Source organism: Chrysemys picta, chromosome 3 (genome assembly GCF_011386835.1).
Source record: "Chrysemys picta bellii isolate R12L10 chromosome 3, ASM1138683v2, whole genome shotgun sequence".
NCBI classification, from domain to species: Eukaryota; Metazoa; Chordata; order Testudines; family Emydidae; genus Chrysemys; species Chrysemys picta.
The window spans coordinates 638186-663146 of record NC_088793.1 but is presented as its reverse complement, the minus strand read 5'-3'; the positions used below and the strand labels follow the sequence as shown (position 1 = coordinate 663146).

The window sequence follows — 24961 nt, the reverse complement described above, 5'->3', positions numbered from 1 at the left end:
AGGCAGCAGGTTTAAAAACAAACATAAGAAAGTTCTTCAAAACACAGAGTCAATCTGCGGAACTCATTGCCATAGGATATTGTGAAGATCAAAAGTATAACTGGGTTCCAAAAAGAACTAGATAAGTTCCTGGAGGATAGGTCCATCAATGGCTATCAGCCAAGATGGCCAGGAACCCAATCCCATGTGCTGGTGTCCCTGAACCTCCAACTGTCAGAAGTTGGGAAAGGATGACAGGGGATCACTATAAATTTCTCTCTTCTGTTTATTCCCTCTGAAGCACCTGGCACGGTCCACTGTCTGAAGATGGGATACTGGGCTAGATGGACCACTTGTCTGGCCCAGTACCACCATTCTTATGTTCTTAAGCTGTAGAAAGATTAGTCTCTCACACTTGCATACATCTGCCAAAGCATGAGACATTTCACAGCTCACTCCATTCATGAACCTTGATGCAGCTGGATTAAGGAGGGCATCAGACTTGGAGAACATGACTTCAGAGCCACTGTGACAAAGCAAAGTTTACAGCCATTAAATGTGGAATCAAAGTTGGAGAGGAAACATCTCAGAAAGGTGCAAGCTGAGCGTCTGCCACATTTTGAGAACCCAAGCATTTTACATCCAAATGCCGTCACATGGGAGATCTACCTTAAGGGCTGCAGACCAGCAGTGCTAGGAGATGACCTTTTCAGTTTGCAATAAACTGAAGACAGACAGTTAACCAGCAAAAGCTGGAAAAGCTCATGCACAGATATTGACTCATTCTGATCAAGGTGTCAAGCCGGAGGGTGAAGCTTGTGCCGAAGACCCATCCAGTCGTTAAGTGTTACCATCCCCAAACAGTGCAAAGTGCAGTCACAGGCAGCGAGCTGGATTAATTATCGGACAGCCATGAATCTGAAAGAACTTAAGTTACTCTGGCATTGCGGTCAGATAATGTAATGCTTGAAAAACAAAGGGCCTGGACTTTGGGAACAAAACCGCTGCTCTTTCTAGTTTCATTCATAACTAACATGGCAACAAGTGGATCAACTGCAGCAGCTCACGCCCCTGCACAAGATTATATCAATCAGAAGAAAAGCACTGCACTTGAACCGTCATGGACTGACCCATTCCAAGGGCACTCCCCCACCGAAGGGGTCCCCAAGAACAAAGGAAATTGACAGGCAATGCCCAAACATGCCCAGTACGCTGGATTACTTTACACTTTAGGTGCTGTGCAGCATTGCCCAAGAGATCACATCTCTCGCTTCGGCTTCACCCAGGTTAAGCTGCACCTTCAATTCAGATACACCACTGCCTTACCCACTCGCAGGGCTATCCTGCCTCATCAGGTTAGTACTCAGAATGTTCACAATTGCAAGAAGGCACTATGGTTTCAAACCCCGATTACTTTTTTGGTATGTTATAATTATCACTTCACAGGAAAGCTCACAAAATAGTGACCTTGAGTGAGAGAGAACATGGCCTTAAATGCTGAACAAGGAGACGTGCACCTCTTTGGAACAACAGTTAGAATTCAGCCATTCAGTTCAGTCCAGGTACTTCAACGGGCAAATCAAGCAAAATTTCTCAACCAAGGCAAAACTTCAGATCCAAGCTCCATCAGTAAACAGGGAGGATAATAAACCGAAAGTTAAAAATTCAGTGTTTTTAAATCTGCAGGACTAGATGACCTGCACCCAAAAAGAGTTTTAAAGTAATTGGCTGAGGAGCTCTCTGAACCATTAATATTGATGTTTTACAAATGTTAGAACACCAGGGACATTCCAAAGGACTGGAAAAATGCTGCCAGTATTTAAAAAGGGTAAACCTTTATGAGCCAGGTAACTACGGACCAGTTAGCCTGACATCTGTCCTGGGCAAAACCCCAGAAAGACTGATATGGACACAATCCATAAAGAACTCAACACGTCATCACAGCAACAGACTACTCTTCAAACTAGGGAAAAAAGGCAGAACAAGATCCAACAGCTCGAAGCTGAAGCTAAAGAAATCCAGACTAGAAATATGGGTCACTTAACAGCGAGCGTAATTAACCACTGGAACAACTTACCTACGGACATAGCGGATTTTCCCTCACTTGGAATCTTTAAATCAAGGCTGGAGATCCTTTTAAAGATTTGTTACAACTCAAACAGAAGTCACAGCTTGATGCAGGAACTACTGGGTGGGGTATTCTGGCTGGTGTGATGCAGGTGGTCAGACTGGATGTTCATAATGATCCCTTTTGACTTCTATCGATGCTCTCTCTCGAATTGGGCAACTCACTGCACCACTTTAACATCCCAGAGAGCATAGCATGAAGTTAATGTTGAGTAATGAACATTCTGAAGGGTCAGATGAAACCGCTAGCACGACATAACTGAGCACTCCTTTTCACACAGAACTTGCTGACAACCTCCTTTGGACGTGGCACTATACCAGTTCAAACAGACCAGTAATCTCATTATAGCCCAGTTACTCCTACCTCAGTGCTTATCTGGGCCTCATCAGTGTAATGCTGATGCCATGCCAGTATTTAAAGATATACATAATGGTCTTTCTTCCTCGCCTGTTGGAGAACTTGCTTGCCATGCTCATCTGGGAGACCTGAGCTGAGAGCATAGTTTTCAACTCCCCATAGCTGTTGTGGTGCATAATTCTCGGAGAAGGGACTTTGATTATGGAAGATCAGGCTGACTATTCTTGCCACCTTGCCAGCATGCTGCCAGATCGGCCTGTTCACGATGGCACTTCCCTAAACCAGGAGCTTTCAACCTTTTTTCATTTGTGGACCCTAAACATTTTTAATGGAGGCGTGGACCCCTTTGGAAATCTTAGACACAGTCTGCAGACCGCAGGGGTCCGCGGACCACAGGCTGAAAACCACTGCCCTAAACACTTGGCTGTACGACACACCCGACACAGAATGACCCGGGCACCAGCCTCTACCACTGTAAGGAATGTCTGAAAGAGAGAATTGCTACCTTCTGGAGGTGACGGGTGTATCAGTGATTCTGAAGTACTCTAACACCACACAACATTAAACATTGATTCATACAGTAGCCCATTCACCATCACCATCCAGAAACCAAAGGACAAGTCACCAGCCAAATCTGGGTGGTGGAGTCAGAGCTCCAGACAGACTTATTTAATGAAGTACACAGCTGGAAAGACCCAGCCTCATTACCTGTTGACAAAGACGTCCCTCACATGACCGTCAATCAGGGCCGCGCCGCCCGCCCCCCGGCGGGGAGCATGGCAGAGGAGGGCGGCGAGCCCGGCCGCGGCCCCACTCTCCCCGGCCAGCCAGAGCGCCGGGGGAGGGCGGCCCCTCTCTTCCCGACCGGTTGGAGCGCCGGGGGGAGAGCGGCGAGCCCAGCCGAGGCTCCGCTCTCCCCGACCGGCCAGAGCGCCATGGGAGGGCGGCCCCGCTATTCCCATGGAAGAAAATATAAAACCATCACTGATAAAGTTCATAGATGACACAAAAATTAGAAGATCGGTCACTTATTCTGGATTGCTTGGAAAGCCGGGTGCAAGCAAGTGTGTGTTTTAACGTAAATGTATCCATCCAGGAACAAAGAACGTCGGCCACATTTATAGGATGGGGGACTCTATCCGGGGAAGCAGTGACTCTGAGAAAGATGTGGGGGTTGTAGTGGATTACCAGCTGAACATGAGCTCCCAGTCATGAGATGCTGTGTCCAAAAGGGCTAATGCGATCATTGGATGCATAAATAGGGGAATCTCAAATAGGACCAAAGAGGTTATTTTACCTGTGTATTTGGCCCTGGTGTGACCACTACTGGATTACTGTATCCAGTTCTGCTGTGCACAATTCAAGAAATATGTTTATCAACTGGAGATGGTTCTGAGAAGAGCCACAAGAATGACTAAAGGATGAAAAAACAGGTCTTATAGTGATAGACTCAAAGAGCTCAATTTATTCATCTTAAAGAGAGGGTTAAGGGGTGAGTTGATAATCTATAAGTATCTACATGGAGAACAAATATTAAACAACAAGCTCTTCGATTTAGCATACAAAGGTATAACATGATTCTGTGGTTGGCAGTCGAAGCTAGACCAGTGTTTCTCAAATGTGGCCACCGTGGACTTATCCGGCCACCAGGGGCTTTTCTTGTGGCCACAGTCTCCTGGGTGATGATTGGGGGGGGGAAGCAGTGGACCCTCCCCCAGGCCCTGGTCCCTACCCCCTTCCAGAGTCCCAAACAGTGTAGGAGCAGGCAACCAGTATGTGTTCTCCACCTTCCCAGTGGTGGTGGTGGTGGTGGTGGTGGTGGGCGGCGGTGGCGGCCTCTAGCTGTGCAACGGTGGGCTCCATCCCCCAACCACCGGGCTTCGGGCTCACCCTCCCATGTTGCCCCGACCCCACTGCCTCCTCCAACCCACAGCTGTGCAGCAGGACCCCAGGCTCCAGCCCCAGGCTCACCTTCCTACCATTGATTGCCCTGACCCATGCTCCACCCCACCCCCAACTCCCTATCCATCTCCCCATCCAGGGCTTTATTTGTCCTCCAGCTTGCTGGAGCTGAGTAAATCTGCTGTGAAAAGTGATATTAACAAATATACAACTACCAATTTTCACAGTAGCAAGCTTACTAACTAGCAAGTCTGAAAAAAAAAAATCAACTTAAAAAAATCGAAACATGCAAAGCTCAGTATTTGTGTCTATTCTGTTTTGGTCCAGTAAGGAATATGGACACTAGATTATTGAGTCTGCAATAAAAAACCTACAGAAATAAATTATAATAATTTGAACATGTATATGTGCATATTTATTTATTTTTTCTAGAGTTAATTAAGTATTTTAGGAAAAAATTGTCAGAGGCCACGAAAAAATTTGTTGTGAGATCCCAACCTAGACAAATTCAGACCAGAAATAAGATTTTTTTTTGACAGTAAGGGTAATTAAACCACCAACAATTTATCAAAGGTTGTGGAGGATTTGCCATCACTGACAATTTTTAAATCAAGATTGGATGCTTTTAGGAAAGTTCTCTGGCCTACGTTACAAGCAGGTCAGACGAGAAGATCACAATAGTCCCTTCTAGCCTTGAAATCTATAAATCAAATGAGTTTCTCTAGCTGGGTGCCACAGGATTTGATTTCAGCCCTAGGCTACATGGTATCTTTTTCAGTGACCTGGAATAAAACAAAATCATCACTGATGACATTTCAAGATGACACACAAGATAGGAGAGTGGTAAATAATCAAGAGGACAGGTCACAGATACAGAGCAATCTGGACGGCTTGGTAAGCTGCATGCAAGCAAACAAAATGCATTTCAGCGAGGACAAATGTCAAGTCACATCTAGGAACAAAGAATGCAGGCCGTATATACAAGACAGTGGACTCTATTCTAGGAAGCAGGGAGTCTGAAAAAGGCTTGGGGACCATGGTGATTATCAGCTGAACATAAACTCCCAATGTGATGCTTGGCAATCCTTGGATGCATAAACAGGGGAATCTCAGGTAGAAGCAGAGGTTCTATTACTGGTGCAACTGTTACTGGAATACTATGTCCAATACTGGGGTCTGCAATTCAAGAAGGTTGATAAATTTAAGAGGGTTCAGAGAAGAGCCACAAGAACAATTAAAGAATTACAGAACATGTCTTACAGCAAGAAATTCCAGGAGCTCAATCTATTTAGCTCAGCAACGAGAAGATTAAGGGGTGACCATTACAGAATACAAGTACGTACATGGGGAACAGAAATTTGAAATGCAACAGACGAAAGTCTAACAAGACCCAAGGGCTGGAATCTGAAGCTAGACCAATTCAGACTGGAAATAAGGCATATGTTTTTAACTGGGAAGATTAACCACTTTGGGAACTGCTTACCAAAGGGCTGCGGTGGATTCTCTACCTTTTAAATAACGACTGGATGTTTTTCTACAAGCTTTGCCCTAGTTCAAACAGGAATTAATTCAGGGCAGGCCTCTAGCCTGTGTTATACAGGGGATCAGACAGATGACCACCGTGATCCCTTCTGACTTTAAGCCATGAATCGATGTACAATCCCACAGAGTAACTGAGCATGCTCCATGCCAGGTCTGAAGGGGCTGAGCAGGGCTTACCTTGCAACTGCTCCTGCCAGGGGCTGCTATGGCACCAGGCACCAGACATGAGAGCTGGGAGACTGTCTCCTACGCTGTGAATGCTCCCCCTGCTGGTGCCCAGGCAGCAAGCCAGATGCAGAGGGATGGTGGAATGAAACACTAGGCAGAGGGCAGAAGCCAGAGCACCAAGGGGCAGAGAAAAGGGGGCAGGGAAGGACAGGAGCAGAGAACATGGGCAAGAGATGGGGGCAATCGCTCCAGAGAAGGGTCTAACCACTGTAGCATGTTCACTGTCCTACAAACCTTGGAACTGGACTCGTTACTGAGCCGTGGCATTCCTCTGCTGTCTAGTCTCATCCCCTCTAGTGGCAGGTCCACGCTGAACATAAGCCTCCTACTCTTACCAGTTACTCAAGTGGCAGAGGGCTGTGCTGAGGATCGGAGATCCCAAACTTGCTGATGAGCCAGGGTGGGAATCAATATTGTTCCATGTGATTTGTTTTTTCAATTTAAGGGTTTGTTTGAAAAGAACTTCACCTAGTTTCCCAACACTCAAGTTAGGAAATACCAATATTAAAGTTCCTTGTGCAACTCAAATGCATCTCCCTTGCGTGCACGAATTACATCTTTAATTGTCTGATGACATTTTCTCCCCCGCCACCACCCGCAGCATACACACTGGACAGACTTGCTCTGGGAATGAATCAGGGATGTGCAGTGAATGAGGCTGTTGTCTACAGGACCAATGCCTCATCATTTGCAGGAGCTGCAAGGTACGTACTGAATGAGGCAGGGGATTGCAGAAAAAGAAACCACAGTCTCATGGTTAAAGCAACTGAATGCTGCCCTGGGGAACTGGATTCTATCCATGCCTCTGCCACACAGAGAAACTACATGAAGCTGGGCCAGTTACAGACACCAAACCTTTCACAGCTGGGCCACTGTTTCCCATTTTCTGGGTACTCAACTTAGTCACCCAGGATCTGATTTACAGAAGGGCTAACGCTCACAGTTGCAACTGAAATCAACGAGAGCTCTCCTCTGAACAGGTAAAGTCCTATAAAATGCTTAGTCTGACGACTGAGGCCCATCGCTTCTCAAAACGGAGCACCCAGAATTAGCTGACACTTGACAGTTTGGGCTTTAATCTGTGCCTCAGAACCCCATGTGTAAAATGGGGATACCACCATCTCTCAGGGACGTGGTGAAAAATGGATTAATCCTTGTAAAGAACTAAGGTTCAATTATAAGAGTGCCATAGAAAACCCACGAATGAATGAATAAATAAATAGTGTATTCAGTGCAGGGTTTGGATGGTGTGCAGTAAATATGTGGGCCACACATTGAATGAATGAGAGATGCTTTTCTGGAAGATATGCTTCAGTCATTACTCAATACTGGATGAAGTTCTGTGGCCTGTAATATACAGACTGTCAAACCTGATTTAATTGTCTCGTCTTAAAAATAAAATCTATGATTCTGAATAAGTTTAACGACAATTTATGGAGCATCTAGTTTGTTTCAGAACCTGGAAACTATTTTGTGGGTGTTAATGTTGGTGTTGAGAAAGTACAAAGTTGGAGTGATTTAAGCTGACACAGCAGCATGACCTCTGACAACATATTCGTGAAAAAGGATTCTGACGATTAGGTCTCTCTCTTCCCAAGACAGACATCCCGCCATCACTTCCCAAATTCTACTGTATAACTTGTGCATCATTAGGATCAAGGGGTGGGATTTATGTTGTGTGCAGTCCATAATGTGTACATAGTTTAGTGTTGCTGTCAGTGGCAATACAGAGGCAGAGGACACCAAACAGAAGTATCAATCATATTATAGTGGTCAATATGGGAGTTCCAGCGTGCTATTTTGAGGTACCGTGTGTCACAATAGGGTATTTAATTTGTGCAGTCTCTACAATTAGGTTTTAAACCTTCCCCAGAATGCAGGGATTGCCGGTCTTCCACTCTGTGCAGGCTACTGTGCCAAAGACACCATAGACTTTCCAACACAAATTGGAGTCAGCTGTGTGCCTTCCACAGATCCAGTCAGGTGGCGTTTACATTTCTCACATTTAACATGATGCAGCGTTTCCATGGTTATTTTACTCTTCTATAAGTTTGATATTAAAATTCTTTCCCATCTTTACAGATGGTGCTTTTTTGTAAAACGAGCTTTTTAAGTTTAAAAATCACTTGCTTGAATTCTTGGGGCTCAATACATCTTTGCTTCAGCTTCTTCCTCAGCTAAACTAGGAAGAGGTCTGCTCTATAATTGGTTCCTAATGAGCATTTCCAGAAGTTTAGGATAAGGCCTCGTAAGTACTTGGCAAATCGTTCCCTGTGGAATGGGCTGGTATGGCTAGTACCCTTTGTAGATTTTCAGAAATGAACATGTTATTTAGCTGCCAGGCCAAAGCTGCACTGGCTTGATTACTTGGACAAAAGTAGAAAGCTCTTAAACAATAGTCCATTCACTCGCTCTGTTGCTACGCTCACCTATCACTTTGATCATGCGTGTTAGTCATTTCCATGTAGGAGTGAGTGTTCTTTTAGTTCCAATGTTTTCATAGCTCTGGTATGTTCTATTTGGATCATTATCTCCCCTCCTAGGATTCTACAGATATACATTTATCCTTATTGTTTCTGCCACATCCCTGAATATTGTGTGTTCAACACAAGTGGTATCAGGCGAAGGCTCTGTATAATCTGATAGTTTCAGTTCTTTAATGATCTCTGGGTTCTTGGCAACAGTTTAATTGAACATATCACTGTCCTATGTCTATCTGAGTTTGTCATTAGGTCAAGAACAATGTGGTCTGGGTGCTGGGAATTGGTCCTGCTTTGAGCAGGGGGTTGGACTAGATGACCTCTTGAGGTCCCTTCCAACTCTGATATTCTATGATTCTATGATTCTATGGTCATGAGCTAAAGGATAAAGGAGTTTGAGGCGCAAGTGGTGTTCTCCTCCATCCTCCCTGTGCAGGGAAAAGGTCTGGGTAGAGATTATCGAATCGTGGAAGTCAATGAATGGCTACGCAGGTGGTGTCGGAGAGAAGGCTTTGGATTCTTTGACCATGGGATGGTGTTCCAAGAAGGAGGAGTGTTAGGCAGAGATGGCTCCACTTAACGAAGAGAGGGAAGAGCATCTTCACAAGCAGGCTGGCTAACCTAGTGAGGAGGGCTTTAAACTAGGTTCACCGGGGGAGGGAGAACAAATCCCTGAGGTAAGTGGGATGCCAAGAGGAAGCACGAGCAGGAGAGCGCGAGAGGGGAGGACTCCTGTCTCAGACTGAGAAAGCAGGACAATCAGCAAGTTATCTTAAGTGCCTATAACACAAATGCAAGAAGCCTAGGAAACAAGCAGGGAGAACTGGAAGTCCTGGCACAGTCAAGGAATTATGATGTGATTGAAATAACAGAGACCTGGTGGGATAAATCACATGACTGGAGTACTGTCATAGATGGATATAAACTGTTCAGGAAGGACAGGCAGGACAGAAAAGGTGGGGGAGTTGCATTGTATGTCAGAGAGCAGTATGATTGCTCAGAGCTCCAGTATGAAACTGCAGAAAAACCTGAGTCTCTGGGTTAAGTTTAGAAGTGTGAGCAACAAGGGTGATGTCGTGGTCTGAGTCTGCTATAGACCACCAGACCAGGGGGATGAGGTGGACGAGGCTTTCTTCTGGTTACGAGATCACAAGCCCTGGTTCTCATGGGAGACTTTAATCACCCTGATATCTGCTGGGAGAGCAATACTGCGGTGCACAGACAATCCAGGAAGTTTTTGGAAAGTGTAGGGGACAATTTCCTGGTGCAAGTGCTAGAGGAACCAACTAGGGGCAGAGCTCTTCTTGACCTGCTGCTCGCAAACAGGGAAGAATTAGTAGTGGAAGCCAAAGCGGATGGGAACCTGGGAGGCAGTGACCATGAGATAGTTGAGTTCAGGATGCTGACACAAGGAAGAAAGGAGAGCAGCAAAATATTTACCCTGGACTTTAGAAAAGCAGACTTTGACTCCCTCAAGGAACTGATGGGCAGGATCCCCTGGGAGAATAACATGAAGGAGAAAGGAGTCCAGGAGAGCTGGCTGTATTTTAAAGAATCCTTATTGAGGTTGCAGGAAAAAAATATCCTGATGTGTAGAAAGAATAGTAAATATGGCAGGCGACCAGCTTGGCTTAACAGTGAAATCCTTACTGATTTTATACACAAAAAAGAAGCTTACAAGAAGTGGAAGATTGGACAAATGACCAGGGAGGAGTATAAAAATATGGCTTAGGCATGCAGGAGTGAAATCAGGAAGGCCAAATCATACTTGGAGTTGCAGCTAGCAAGGGATATTAAGAGTAACAAGAAGGGTTTCTTCAGGTATGTTAGCAACAAGAAGAAGGTCAAGGAAAGTGTGGGCCCCTTACTGAATGAGGGAGGCAACCTAGTGACAGCGGATGCGGAAAAAGCTAACATACTCAATGCTTTTTTTGCCTCTGTCTTCACAAACAAGGTCAGCTCCCAGACTACTGCACTGGGCAGCACAGTATGGGGAGGAGGTGACCAGCCATCTGTGGAGAAAGAAGTGGTTTGGGACTATTTAAAAAAACTGGATGAGCACAAGTCCATGGGGCCGGATGCGCTGCATCCGAGGGTGCTAAAGGAGTTGGCGAATGTGATTGCAGAACCATTGGCCATTATTTTTGAAAACTCATGGCGATCGGGGGAGGTCCTGGATGACTGGGAAAAGGCTAATGTAGTGCCCATCTTTAAAAAAGGGAAGAAGGAGGATCCGGGGAACTACAGGCCAGTCAGTCTCACCTCAGTCCCTGGAAAAATCATGGAGCAGGTCCTCAAGGAATCAATTATGAAGCACTTAGAGGAGAGGAAAATGATCAGGAACAGTCAGCATGGATTCGCCAAGGGCAAGTCATGCCTGACTAACCTAATTGCCTTCTATGATGAGATAACTGGCTCTGTGGATGAGGGGAAAGCAGTGGATGTGTTATTCCTTGACTTTAGCAAAGCTTTTGATACGGTCTCCCACAGTATTCTTGCCGCCAAGTTAAAGAAGTATGGACTGGATGAATGGACTGTAAGGTGGATAGAAAGCTGGCTAGATCATCGGGCTCAACGGGTAGTGATCAATGGTTCCATGTCTAGTTGGCAGCCGGTATCAAGCGGAGTGCCCCAAGGGTCGGTCCTGAGGCCGGTTTTGTTCAATATCTTCATTAACGATCTGGAGGATGGTGTGGACTGCACTCTCAGCTAGTTTGCAGATGACACTAAACTGGAAGGAGTGGTAGATACGGTGGAGGGTAGGGATAGGATACAGAGGGACCTAGACAAATTGGAGGACTGGGCCAAAAGAAACCTGATGAGGTTCAATAAGGACAAGTACAGAGTCCTGCACTTCGGACGGAAGAATCCCATGCACTGCTACAGACTAGGGATCGAATGGCTGGGAAGCAGTTCTGCAGAAAAGGACCTAGGGGTTACAGTGGACGAGAAGCTGGATATAAGTCAACAGTGTGCTCTTGTTGCCAAGAAGGTTAACGGCATTTTGGGCTGTATAAGTAGGGGCATTGCCAGCAGATGGAGGGACGTGATCATTCCCCTCTATTCGACATTGGTGAGGCCTCATCTGGAGTACTGTGTCCAGTTTTGGGCCCCACACTACAAGAAGGATGTGGAAAAATTGGAAAGAGTCCAGTGGAGGGCAACAAAAATGATCAGGGGGCTGGAGCACATGACTTATGAGGAGAGGCTGAGGGAACTGGGATTGTTTAGTCTGTCCTAGCTCTTGCAACACTAAACACTTGCACTGTGCACTGACAAATGCTACTTACATGCCGCCTGTTAGAGATATGAAAATGACAATCTGACATACTCTGAACACCAGGTGACAAATTCAAAGAGTGGAAAAAATGACCAAGTCCAACTGGATGCATGGAGAACAGCTACACACTGGCTAACATTTTCAAGTGCACCCAAGTGACTGAGGAGCCTAATTCCCAGCTCTCACGAGCCAAAAGTGTGCAGGGATAATGCAGTAAAACTCATTCCAGTCTTTTGGTCTAGCTCTCAAGAGACTGGCTGAGAACGCCTGGGGTTCGAAGGAGGTCTCAGGGCTGTGGCAGCAAAACTGAGGTCCCATGAGGTTTTTTCCCCCCTTCGCAGGTGTCTCCAAGACCACTGAGTAGCTGACAAGACAGCATTTCCCAGGGGGCACTGCCTTACGTTATCAGTTGAAATCTTGGTTTTGTTTATAGGCAGGATGGTGTAATAACTATGAAGCGTTAGCAGTAACACCTCCTGAGGGCTCCAAGCCCTGCAGCCATTAGGTGGGCGATCAGTGCCCAGTGCAGAAGGATTTTCTGGGTGATGGTGGTGAAGCTGCTCACAACAACAGGCTGCATTTTGTCCCCATTGTAGTGCCGTAACGTGCTTACTGAGACTGCGCTTCCTGTGTGCCCCACCTTGCCCCCCGACTTGAGCAGCCTGCTGCGGAGAGGGATTTGTCCAGTCACTTGACCCTTCAGAGCCAGACTCTCAGTACAATATGGTGCCACCTAATTCCTAGCTCCCTCGCAGGTCAGCCTCTGGAAAGAGGAGGAGATCTGCCATACTGCTAAGACCACATGATGTCCAATAACTTCACCATTAACCCAATGGGACTCAGGATCAGCCACCTTGGGAGAGGCTTTGGTCTACCCCTACTGTAAAACATCTGCAGACATGGGGAACCCATAGAGTTTATTCTGACAGGCCCTTAAGTGGTGGTGATTAGGGTTAGGGGAAAGCGGAGCATTGCCCAATACTCATTCCCGTTTGACAGAAGGTGGAACAGGATCACTAAGGGTGAACTCCTCGTTTGTTTCCCTCATGTCAAACCCAACATGGTTATAAACTAAGCAAAGCAAGGGGGCAATCCAACAGCCCCTCCCATTGCTCCACCCAAAAGCTTCAGCAAACTCCCTGCCCACAAACACGCAGGTGAGCTCGGGTGAGCTCACTGAACGCCAAAAGCCTGGCTAGGGATAGATGGGCCTCATTTCACAGCCAGGGCTCACTTGGGTGGAAGATCTGTCTAGCCACCAGGTGCAGAACACATTTCATTGAGACATTCAGATTGAAAACAAAATGTCTATGGGATTAACGAAGCTACAGGCAAGCGGCGGGGTGTCCGAGCAAGAAGCAGAGTCTGGTCTAAGTCTGGCCCTCAGCCAAGCCCTGCAGAGCAGCAGCAGCAGGTAAGAGCCGGATGTACATGGAGAGCTTGGCTTTGAGCAGTCAGAACAATGCATTTATCTCGCTTGACATGCAGGAGCTGGCATGCAATGGGGGCCACAGACTAGTGCAGTCTAAGAACAAGGAGAAGGGACAGAACTAACATTTAGAAGACTTCACACAAGGCAGTGTCCCTCTCTGTAAGGCTTTGGCTGGGAGCACAAGGAATAGACTATCTCCCAGCACAGAACAGGGCTATTGTTGGTAGGGGGGCCTATGCTGGACCGTTTTATACACCAGCCTTATAGCAAGGGAACACCGTATATATAAGTTATAATATATTATATATCTATCTATATATATAATGAACATTATATATATAGTGACACAGTCACATCACAGGAGCGGAGAAGTTTGCTCACCATTAGCAAAAATCCTATGAAAGACTGTTGGTAACAGAGCAGCCCGTAAGCGGGAAGTAAAACAAGATAGAAGTCGATGAGTTGATGAAACAGCAAGCACTTCACATCAATACAGACAGCTGGGTAGAACCACGGCAAAACAGGGACAAAAGGAAGAGGCTGGCTGCCCTCTCAATAGCCCTTACACCTGCTGACGCGAAGCCAGGAGCACGATGCCTCTACGCACCAAGAACTGCAGAGGGGCAAAGGAGAGGTGGGCTCTGGGGGCCTCTCACACTGACCAAGGCATTATGTTCGGGGCTCTCGGCTTTTGAGGAGGCTGGAATTCCAACCATGTCACTCAGCCACCATTGTCCAGTCCCTGTGCCCACACTCAGTGGGCAGATATGGGCAGCATGTTGCTGGGAGCAGAGCTAACACCTACATGGATTTTAGCAGTCGCTCCCATACCACAGGCCTTGCACTCAATTTGTTTTGCTGCCCGGATGAACACAAACTTCAGGTCAAGTCCCATGTTCCCCGAGCACCCACAGCAGGGATTTAGTGGCGGCTGGGGTATACAGAGACACACTGGCTGCATCCAACCAAGAGCCCAGCAAGCCCGTTTAGAGGACAAAAAGGTACTTGTTGCAAGTGGTGAATGGCCCAAGTCAGGCTCTACAAATATATTTGGGATGCTCCCACGAAGCTACCCCCACAGCCCTTGCGTTCAACATGTTCCAAAGCCACCCACACCCAGCCACTGTAGAAATGACTATTTAATCTTTTGGGGGAGCACCATATGCCACGCAGTTAAATTTCACTGAGGGCAGCCCCAGAATTCGACAGCAGGCCCAGACTTCAGTTTAAGAGTTTCCAATTCTGCTATGCATTTAAAAGCTGCCCTGTGCAAGGTATTGCTCACCCAGAGCAAACACTTCCCAATGATGCACCTACAGAGCTACCACAGGCTGGCTCTCACATTCACAGCCCCCTGAGCTCAGGTCTCTGCTAACACCCACAAAGTGACTCCCAAAAAGTCTGTGAACCTGGAAAGAAAAGCCCCCAGCCATACTCCACACTGGAGCTCCCAGTTCACATCACATTCTTCTCCCCGCTTCCGCCCTAAAGGGCCCTGCCTGACAGCGCCTTAGGTCCAACCTAGCAAATCCCCAGAATCTCCCTCCTCCTTGACAGCACCACCCCAACCTCTGCCATCCTGGCTCCTTTCTCCCCCGACCCACCCAAAGGCTCTCCAGGCCACCAACCGCTTCAGAAGCAAGCTGCGTTTTGAAAAGAAAGCCCCCTGCATCATCGGAGAGATTATAATCACTGCAGCCAATGCCAGAGGAAAGGCAACCGCCATCCGAACCACAGGGCCCTCCTGACAGTAAGATGGGGTCTCTGGGAACATCACCTGGTGAAATGCACAGGGAAGTGGGCAGCTTTTATTTCTAGGTGATTTCAACTGAACACAAGCAGTTCACAGAGTAGCTCAAAACATTCTCTCCCCCCTCTTCCCCCCAGCATTCTGACTGACCTCCCTGCTCTGGCCGCAGCCTTCCCAGTCCCCTTGCTCCCTGTGCCTTAATGACTCCCCTCTCTGCCCACCCTAAACCCACTGTTTATGTGAGCAAAGGACCACATGGGCTCAGGAACAGATGGACTGCTGCCCCAGCACTACACCTATCACTATCCCACACCAACCCATCTCGGTCTCCGATCACCCCCTACATCCACAGCTCTATTTTCTGCTTTGCCGCTTATCACTCCCCCCACCCTCCAACAACCAGTTTCTGAGACACTGATACTGGGCTTCTTGCAAGTCCCAGCTCCCCGTCAGGATGCCTGGGAAGAATGGGTGAAGAAAAGGGATTGTATTGCTCCAGGACTGCATGTGGAGCTGGACCAGTCCTGCCACTGCACATGCTACAACTCCAAATATTGCACAGGGAGCACTGTGGAACAAGGCTGCCCGGCAGGCAGTAAGCTGCCTTGGCTCCTGCCGCTGCACTAGAGGCTCCAGCACCCAATCGATAGCGTTACATTATTTAAAGGAGTCAGAAGCACCCTCCACCTTTAACACTTCCATCCCAGCTGGGGTTGTGCGTTCTTCCTTTAAACAGGGCAACGGGGCGGCTTCCCCCATCCTCCTGCTCCACTACTCTCCAGTGCCAGCTTCACCCGCTGCTTCAGCCCAAAGAACGGAACCTGCTCTCACTTTCGTGCCCTGCTGTTCTAACACGGCAGTGCAGTGAGGGACAGCACGGGGCATCGGAGTTCTGCTTTTCTGTGCATTGCCAGTCACTGCTCCCCCTCACACGGTCAGAACTGAACTGCTTACTGACTCCTTTCACTTACACACAGGACAGTAAGGGCTCTCAACGTTTGGCTAGTCCCTGAAAAATGACTAAATGGCAACATAGGTTCCATGTTTATTGCCTGAAGGATCCTAGAGTACCATAAACTGCCCCTAGGATCTGAGTGTCACACTGGTTTGGCTGGCTCCCATAGTCAGAGGGAAGAGAGATCACGCAGTTGGAATGCACTTAACTATTCTCTCCCATAGCTGTGTGGGCGCTGTAGGAGTGGGAATGTGGTCACTGAGCTCTGACTCTAGGGCACGCTGGATGAGAGCTACTATACAGAGGGGAGCTTTTATGACCATAGCCCCATTTTAGTGTTCATCTCCTTTACTTAAAAGAAATGCTTCCATCGGAGAGATTCCGATCATTCTTCTTCTGTACGGAAGGAAAAAGGAAAAAAGGTCCCAGGCAGGACAAGCTGTAGTTGTGAGTGGCTGCCTACTAGTAACTAATTCTGAGTGTTGCCTCTGCATATTCACGCTTATGGGATATACCCTCAGTGCTGGGGGAAGATCTTTTAGAAAGCGCAACCTGTTAGACCACTTGTGCACCTTCGCGCTACGCTGTCCTTAGAAAGGCTGCAGGGTTCCAACTGCTTCACTTCCTTCAATACACACTAGAGAAACAAAACCCAGGCAAAGGCAGACAGGCAGCAGAACTATGCAGAGGCGACACTCAAAGACCTATGGCAACCTTCTTCAAGGCAGCCTCTGCATAGTCTAATTTGTGGGAGCCCAGCAAGCAGTACACCCCAGGAAGGCGTAGGAGGAGTGTTAAAGACCGAAGAACTGTCCTTCCAAATCAAGCCTCAGATCTAAATGCCAAGTCAAGAGTAGCGTCCTTCTCTGAATGAAGTGCTGACTCAGTCAGAAAACCCGCAGCTGCATGCGATTCTTACCAAGAAGGAAGGGTAGGAGGCGTAGTTCACAGATCCAGTCAAGTCTCCTTTAAGGTATCTAAGGCTTCCTGTAGTATCAATGGGCTGAACTTGGGGAATGACGGTGGGCAAGTGGTTTGCCAACAGGGGGGAAATCAGACATGCAACTCCTGGGAAGTGCTCCCAAATGTAGATCTTATCAGAAAAAGAATGGAGTCAGCACCAGGGCCCTGAGAGCTCCCCACTCTGACTAAAGGAGAATTGGGCTCAATGCACAGCCTAATCCACTGGTGTGGAGGGGATGTCCCTCTGCAGTGATCCCCAAGGAATACAATGTCTGTACAGGATTTCCAACATTTTCATCCTATGCAAGTTCAAAGCCTCTGACACCTGCTGTATGGAGTCTAACCCCCGTGGAGAAGCAGAGCTTGGTGGTCTGATTTGGAAGGAATACAGACACCATGCGTGGTATACATTTGAGATGAGGACCCCAGTGTCCCTTTGGAGCACAGTGAAGGAGGATCAGCCACAAAAACTGCAGGCATGATCATGTTTGCATGGTCTCTTTAGGCGACAGGTGAAACAAGCGGGTTCAAAGGACAAGTCCCCAAATACTGGCAGCATCAAACTGGTACAGGTCACAAGTCAGCCTGAATACATCCGGTAGGGCCTAAGCCTTTGGATGGATTTGCTAGTGATGATGGAATGACCAGACAGCAGCACTGTCAGCTGGAGGGTGGTATGCCAAGATGGCAGACAATGCACCGTGGCTGCAGACAAAGTCTTAGAGGCCGTAAGAATAGCAACACAGTTGAGATGAAGGCAGAGAGCAGGCACATTGTTCTTCACTGCCCTAGGAAAAGCCTGTCCAACTTCTGAGAGTCACATTTCAGCGGGGATGGCTTTCTGGACTGGAAGCCGATTTTCTGCACCTTTGCGCTTGGAGGCATAGCCTGAGTCAGACAACGTCCTGTGGCCCAGACCAGAAGGAGTGACTCTAGGTTGGCATGCATGGCGAGGCAAGAGGTCTGAACAATGGTAGACAAGGCACAGGTGCACCAATACTGTTAGGCACAGGCCAAGGCCATCACTACGAGATGAACTGTGTCCCCATTGGCAGCAGCTAGCCATGCGAAAGGAACCAAGGGGGTAGGGGCCACGGAATCCTTCCATAACTTTGGCTCTGAACAGTTGGTGCCCCCAAGAGGGCGCTCATGTGGCCTCACTGGACAATTTTCCAGGCAGTTCTTGAAAATCAACAGCACTGGGGGAGTGACTAAGTGTGAATAGGCAGAGGCACTGTAGTCCATGGGGAAGGCCTGATTGTGAGGAGAGTTTTAAACAACTGAGGACTCTGCCCAGAGCCAAGACTCTGGGACTTTCCAGTGGCATTTTTAGTTTCAATCCCTCGCCTCAGGGACACGAACTAAACCCAGACCTAACTGACTGGAAGGGAAAGCAATTTGTGCCACCGAGCCCCTCTGTGCCCCAGGAACAGAAGAGGCAGGACAGACCCTCCTGCCCAGCCCTCTCCCCAGTCTGGGGAGGGGCAGTGCTAGTACTTAGATATCCCATTCCCTCAGATATCCCTTCCAATGGCTTCTTAGTAGCTCAGGAACCAGGTGCCCACTACTGACTGACCATGTTAACTGCTTTGTTGTTGAGGGTCACCTCTGGAGAGTCTTACCTGACCCAATCTTGATCAGTCCATTGTGCTGAATAAAGATGGTGTCACAGGTCAGGTTGCCGTGGATGATCGGGGGATCACAGGAGTGGAGGTAGCTGGAAATTCAGAACAGAACACTAGTGAAAAGAGTGCAGTGGGAAGGGGAACACCACAGCTCCTCCCTGCCCTGCTGGAAAGGCGACATTCCAGAACAATATGCCAAGAGTATTTACAATACCAGGGTGATACAATTCAGGAACTGGGTGTGCACAGTCTTTGGGTTAGAAGACAAAGAATAAGACACAAAATAAAATTGGCTCCTGCTAAGGGACCCCAGGAAAGAAGGAAAGGAAACCATCTCTGACCAGCTCTTGGAGCCCAAAAGCCCAGGATACCACAAATGGGGGAGGGGGTGGGAAGGGAAGGGAGAGAAAAATTACTTGTCCTGACTTCTCATGGTTAGAATATGGGCCACAAGGGTTTCAAAGATGTTCAGACATTATACTGAAGCAAGCCAAAGTCTGAAAGCAGAGTCCACCCCCAAAAGGAACACCCATTCTGACCTTATTTACTGGGAACCAAGGTGGTGCCCAGTATTGTACAGACATTAGACAGAGAGCATGCAGTCTAGCACATGCACATTCCCAGGTCAGATAGGCCCTTCTTGATCTGGGTCTCAGGTACGTAGAGACACACCTTGGCCTACTAGATATTTATACCTTGCACATCAGCAGTTTTCATGCAGCCAAGGTAAGCTAAATCCCCAGAGCTGACTGTCTTTGGGTGCATGTGTTTAGATAGGGTTACCATATTTAGTGCCTCCAAAAGGAGGACACTTTAAAGGGGCCCCAGCCCCGCCCCCAGCCCCTCCCCAACCCCGCCCCCTCCCCAAAGTCTCCGCCCCCTCCCCTGCTTCCCGCGAACATTTGAGTCGCGGGAAGCCTGAAGCAGGTAAGGGGGTGTGTGTGTGTGAGGGGGGGTGTGTGTGTGTGTGAGGGGGGGTGTGTGTGTGTGTGAGGGGGGGTGTGTGTGTGTGTGAGGGGGGGTGTGTGTGTGTGAGAGGGGGGGGAAGGAGGCGCGGCCCATCCCCGGCACCGCAGGTCCCCAGCCCGTCCCCCGAGCTCCCGGCCCGGCACCCGGCCCCCCCGAGCACCGCCGGCACCCGGCCCGGCACCCGAGCCGCCGGCCGAGCCCCCCGGCCCGGCCCGGCACCCGGCCCCCCCGAGCACCGCCGGCACCCGGCCCGGCACCCGGCACACGAGCCGCCGGCCGAGCCCCCCGGCCCGGCCCGGCACCGGGCCCCCCCGAGCACCGCCGGCACCCGGCCCGGCACCCGAGCCCCCCGGCCCGGTCCGGCACCGGGCCCCCCCAGCACCGCTGGCCGAGCCCCCGGCCCGGCACCCGGCACCCGAGCCGCCGGGTGCCGAGCCGCCCGGCCCCGGGCCCCCCCCCCCCCCCGAGCACCGCCGGCCGAGCCGCCCGGCCCCGGGCCCCCCCCCCCCCCGAGCACCGCCGGCCGAGCCGCCCGGCCCCGGGCCCCCCCCCCCCCCGAGCACCGCCGGCCGAGCCGCCCGGCCCCGGGCCCCCCCCCCCCCGAGCACCGCCGGCCGAGCCGCCCGGCCCCGGGCCCCCCCCCCCCCCGAGCACCGCCGGCCGAGCCGCCCGGCCCCGGGCCCCCCCCCCCCCCGAGCACCGCCGGCCGAGCCGCCCGGCCCCGGGCCCCCCCCCCCCCCGAGCACCGCCGGCCGAGCCGCCCGGCCCCGGGCCCCCCCCCCCCCCGAGCACCGCCGGCCGAGCCGCCCGGCCCCGGGCCCCCCCCCCCCCGAGCACCGCCGGCCGAGCCGCCCGGCCCCGGGCCCCCCCCCCCCCGAGCACCGCCGGCCGAGCCGCCCGGCCCCGGGCCCCCCCCCCCCCCGAGCACCGCCGGCCGAGCCGCCCGGCCCCGGGCCCCCCCCCCCCCCGAGCACCGCCGGCCGAGCCGCCCGGCCCCGGGCCCCCCCCCCCCCCGAGCACCGCCGGCCGAGCCGCCCGGCCCCGGGCCCCCCCCCCCCCGAGCACCGCCGGCCGAGCCGCCCGGCCCCGGGCCCCCCCCCCCCCCCGAGCACCGCCGGCCGAGCCGCCCGGCCCCGGGCCCCCCCCCCGAGCACCGCCGGCCGAGCCGCCCGGCCCCGGGCCCCCCCCCCGAGCACCGCCGGCCGAGCCGCCCGGCCCCGGGCCCCCCCCCCGAGCACCGCCGGCCGAGCCGCCCGGCCCCGGGCCCCCCCCGAGCACTGCCGGCCGAGCCCCCGGCCTGGCACCCGACACCCGAGCCGCCGGCCGAGCCGCCCGGCCCCGGGCCCCCCCCCCGAGCACCGCCGGCCGAGCCCCCGGCCCGGCACCCGAGCCGCCGGCCGAGCCGCCCGGCCCCGGGCCCCCCCGAGCACCGCCAGCCGAGCCCCCGGCCCGGCACCGCCGGCCAGGCCCCCGAGCCCCCGGCCAGATGTCCGATTTTCCCGGACATGTCCGGCTTTTTGGGATTTCCCCCCGGACGGGGATTTGGAGTCCAAAAAGCCGGACATGTCCGGGAAAATCCGGACGTATGGTAACCCTAGTTTAGACCAGGGGTTCTTAGCAGATAGCCCTCAGTTCCGGAACTTATTCCCCAGTCCTTGGCCTAGGCTCTTTAAAGAGCCAGAAGTAGAGATTATATCTATCCTGCATCTTTTGTTAGCCAAGTTAGCAGCCCGAGGGACTCCCTGGATCCCCAACTATTTCTGGTTATCTGTGCTTGGAAAAATGGTAGTGATGGGATGATTCAGGCCTTCCTCTTTGCAAGGGTGAATATTTCACTCTAGTTTTGTAACTTGTTAGCGAGATGGTGAATGAGTTTACAACTTAAAAAGTAATCTGGGGCTCACAGGACCAGGGTCCCCAGCTGCCTGGAGGACCAGTCTGAAGCTGCCTCTGGTCGGTGGGAGGGCAGGATTACCAGCAGAAGAGGGAGGGGGAAGGAGATTGTCATATTTGAAACCAAGTCTAGTGGTAAGAGTAGTTTTGTCTAGACTGCCTAATTAGTAGGCTGCACTCTTCCATCCCACAGCTAATCCGGAAGACTGGCTCAGGCTGCCGAACTCCAGAATTCATTCATACAGAGGGCATATCTCCCTACTTCACCTACCTGAGAGCAGAGAGGATCTGGGTGCACCAGCGCTTCCAGGCCTACAAATACAAGGCGAAGTACAAGTCACAATCAGCAAGTAGGACTAACTGCTGCCATTTCAGCTCATCTGGGAAGAACGCACCTCTCCTGCTGCAGCCTAGCCTCTAAGCTCCAGCCCATCCCAGCTGTACTGGTGAATGGTAACTGTGGGATCCCCACTCCCATGCTCAACACAGCCACTTCACTCATGCAGGGATCAAGAAATCCCCCACCTTCTTTCTGTACTCTAGGATGACTGCAGAGCCCCTCTTCCACTCAGGTACACACAAGAGAGGTGTGCACAATCTGTGCACTTCTCAAAACTAGCTCATTCCCTCTGCAGAGTTGCATCAATCTGCCTGATGCTTTCCTGGAGACACACCCCTAGTTATGCTGGCTGACTTTGCCACGGATGACAGCTAAATGGAGCTTCTACCACAGGCAGGGACAGAGCAACCCCCAACCATGAGCAAGCGGCCTGTGAAAAGAGCTCTCCAGACGAGAGAGTGCCCAGTCAAAGCAGGGCACACATGCAGGAGGAGAGATTACCTTTTCATTCATTGTCTTGTGGTTCTTCTTTGTCTTCTTCAGGAACTGTTTCAAGCTGCCTGAGGACATGTACTCTGTGATGAAAATCACCTGCAGGGACAAGATGAGACATTACTTGCTGCTTCCCCTCTAGCCCGCAGTATCCCCAGTGAGTGGATAAGAGGACCTTCTTACACCACTTACCCTGGCCTTGTTCTCCTTTACATCAGCCCAGTACTTGTGGAATTTCACAATATTCAAGTGTTCCAGCTGGATCAGGTTGTCAAAGACAGCTTTAACCTTCTCCTATGACAACCAGAAAAGCAGAACCACATTACCGTCCTAAGCCAAGGAAAGTTCCCATCCATTCCCCAACCTTCTCTTCCCCTATGTCTGAATCCCCAGACATTCCAACGCCATGGCATGGTTCCAGCTGGTGTGCCCAACACTAGCAGCATCTGACCCCAGTGCTTGATACAAACGGCACGCCTTGCCCCCTAACTATGGCTGGACATTATTTGGCCACTGATATTGACAGATTCAAACCATGTTCCACATCCAGGGAGAAGAGCCTGACAGAACCAGCCTGTCATACTTTCTGCACTGGGAGCACAACACAGTTCAGTTCCAAGCATGTCCAGAGGCCTGCACCTTCAGTTGGAGAATCAGAGCAATTCAGCACTCCTGTCAGATAGGCTGGGTTTGCAACTCTATGCTATGTAACTATGCTCAGCCACCATGGTCTACGATCCCCACCTAGCCACAGGACACATTCTTGGCACAAGGTGCAGGACAGCCTCCACCCTAACTTACCTCCTGAAGCTTAAAATTCTTGCGCTCGGAAAATTGAACTTCATTCCAAACAACTTCCACACCTTCTTCTGTATCCATCGCCAGGTAGGCACTATCAATCCCGGGGACGTTGCGCTGATTCACCTGGACAGACAGATGGGGACAGATGTGAAGCCAAAGGCAAGGAAACACCACCACCAGTCACTCATCTATAGCTCCTCCTACACTGAGCTTAGAGCCTCAACCCCACTTACTCACAGGGTGCAATCTGAGCCTTGGTTATTCATGTAAGTTATGGTCTGTGTCCAGCAGAGTCTACACTCTAAGCCATACGTGTAGAGGCAGACGAGGAGTCATGTGAGCGGGAGAGTAGGGAATGCTCTAGGGAAGAGAACTTTTTGCACAGACATTAGCTTGCAATTTGGGTTGCCCCATGGCATTGATTTGTTTGTATCATTTATCATATTTCTAGTTCTATCAGAGTCATGCCCCCAAGCAGATCCAAGGGGTGAAGAGAGGACACCCAGGTGGAAACCAAGCAGATGAAGTGTCAGGAGGGATTTGCAGAGAGTGATGTTGCTTGGAGCACAGAAGGAGGGAAGGCATTTCAGGCACAGGGAAATCAAGACAGTTGTGAGTGGGAGGAGATGCACAGCTGTCTACACAGTTGTTGCACCAATTTAAGTAGAACAGTTTGAAACGGTTGGTAGTACCTTCGCTGGCATCAGTAGGTTTACCAATGAATAGCTATAACCCAGTGTGAGTGTGCCCGCACTAGAGATATGCAAAGAGTGTGCAGACAAGCTCTAAGGAAGCATCGAGATGAGTAGACAAAGCATGAGATGGATAAAGATGTCTTTGTACAGATATGCATCCGAAGAAGTGGGCTGTAGTCCACGAAAGCTTATGCTCTAATAAATTTGTTAGTCTCTAAGGTGCCACAAGTACTCCTGTTCTTTTTGCGGATACAGACTAACACGGCTGCTACTCTGAAATTTGTACAGATAAGCTTTTAAGAGCCAAGGAGAGCCTGAGGGTGAGGGCAAGATGCTTGAATGCAAGTTAGCAGAGAAACTTGAGGAAGAGCAAGTCACAGCAGCAGGAAATGTTGCAGTCCCTGCCCTTGCCACTGGTAAGGTACATTTTCCCATGACATGCAGCAGCAGACAAGGATCTACTAGGAACATGGCCTGCATGTCCCTGCGGCCACAAGCCAAGCAGGTGGAACCACCCAGTCTGAGAAATATCTGTTGGTGGAGTTGCTCAGCAAGTAGGTAAGAGCTGCAGGAGGAGGTTGCTCGTCTGCATAGAATCCGGGAGTGAGAGGACGTCACCAACGGGATGCACATGGGAGCATCTGGGACAGAGGATGGTAGCCGACTACACATGACTAGAGTATCACTAGAGGAAGAAGGGAAACTGTCTACTCTGCAGGGAGTAGACTGGCTGCTGGCCACTTGGAGCAGTAGACCATTCTCCACCCCCCAACCCAGCATAATCAAGTACCAGTATGGTGCACTGGCAACATCAGGTGAGGAGCAGAGCCCAGTGGCTGAGGAGGAGCCCCCTCCCCACAAGGCTGGGAGCCTCACAGCCACCGCGCCCAAGAGAAGGCGGCATAGGAAGTTAGTTGTCAGGGACTCCCTTCTGCGGGGTATGGAGGTATCGATCTACTGACCTGCTGTCCCATGTGGTGGGCTGCCTGCCTAGAGCCCACATCGGAGCCATTACAGAAAGGTGCCGTGGCTCATCTGTCCCCTGATCACCACCCCATGCTGCTCATCCACGTGCACACTTATAGTACTGCCAGATATGACCCTGAGCAGAGCAGCGGTGACTACAGGCCTCTGGAAGCAAGGGTGGAGA

General features: G+C 50.7%; 1 protein-coding gene across 2 annotated transcripts in view; it reads right to left on the bottom strand.

Annotated features, from left to right (window-relative positions):
- The window catches only part of NRBP1 (nuclear receptor binding protein 1), a 74619-nt gene that overhangs the window by 27003 nt on the left and 22655 nt on the right, over positions 1 to 24961 (bottom strand). For both annotated transcript variants that reach the window (XR_010600014.1, XM_065590022.1), the window contains exons 3-7: positions 23117 to 23239; positions 22508 to 22609; positions 22325 to 22414; positions 21755 to 21795; positions 18619 to 18713 (exon numbers count right to left, since the gene is read on the bottom strand). Coding sequence is in view for 1 of the 2 variants with exons in the window: in XM_065590022.1 (XP_065446094.1) it covers positions 18619 to 18713; positions 21755 to 21795; positions 22325 to 22414; positions 22508 to 22609; positions 23117 to 23239 (451 nt within the window). In the remaining variant the exon portion in view is untranslated. The remainder of the gene's footprint in view (positions 1 to 18618; positions 18714 to 21754; positions 21796 to 22324; positions 22415 to 22507; positions 22610 to 23116; positions 23240 to 24961) is intronic.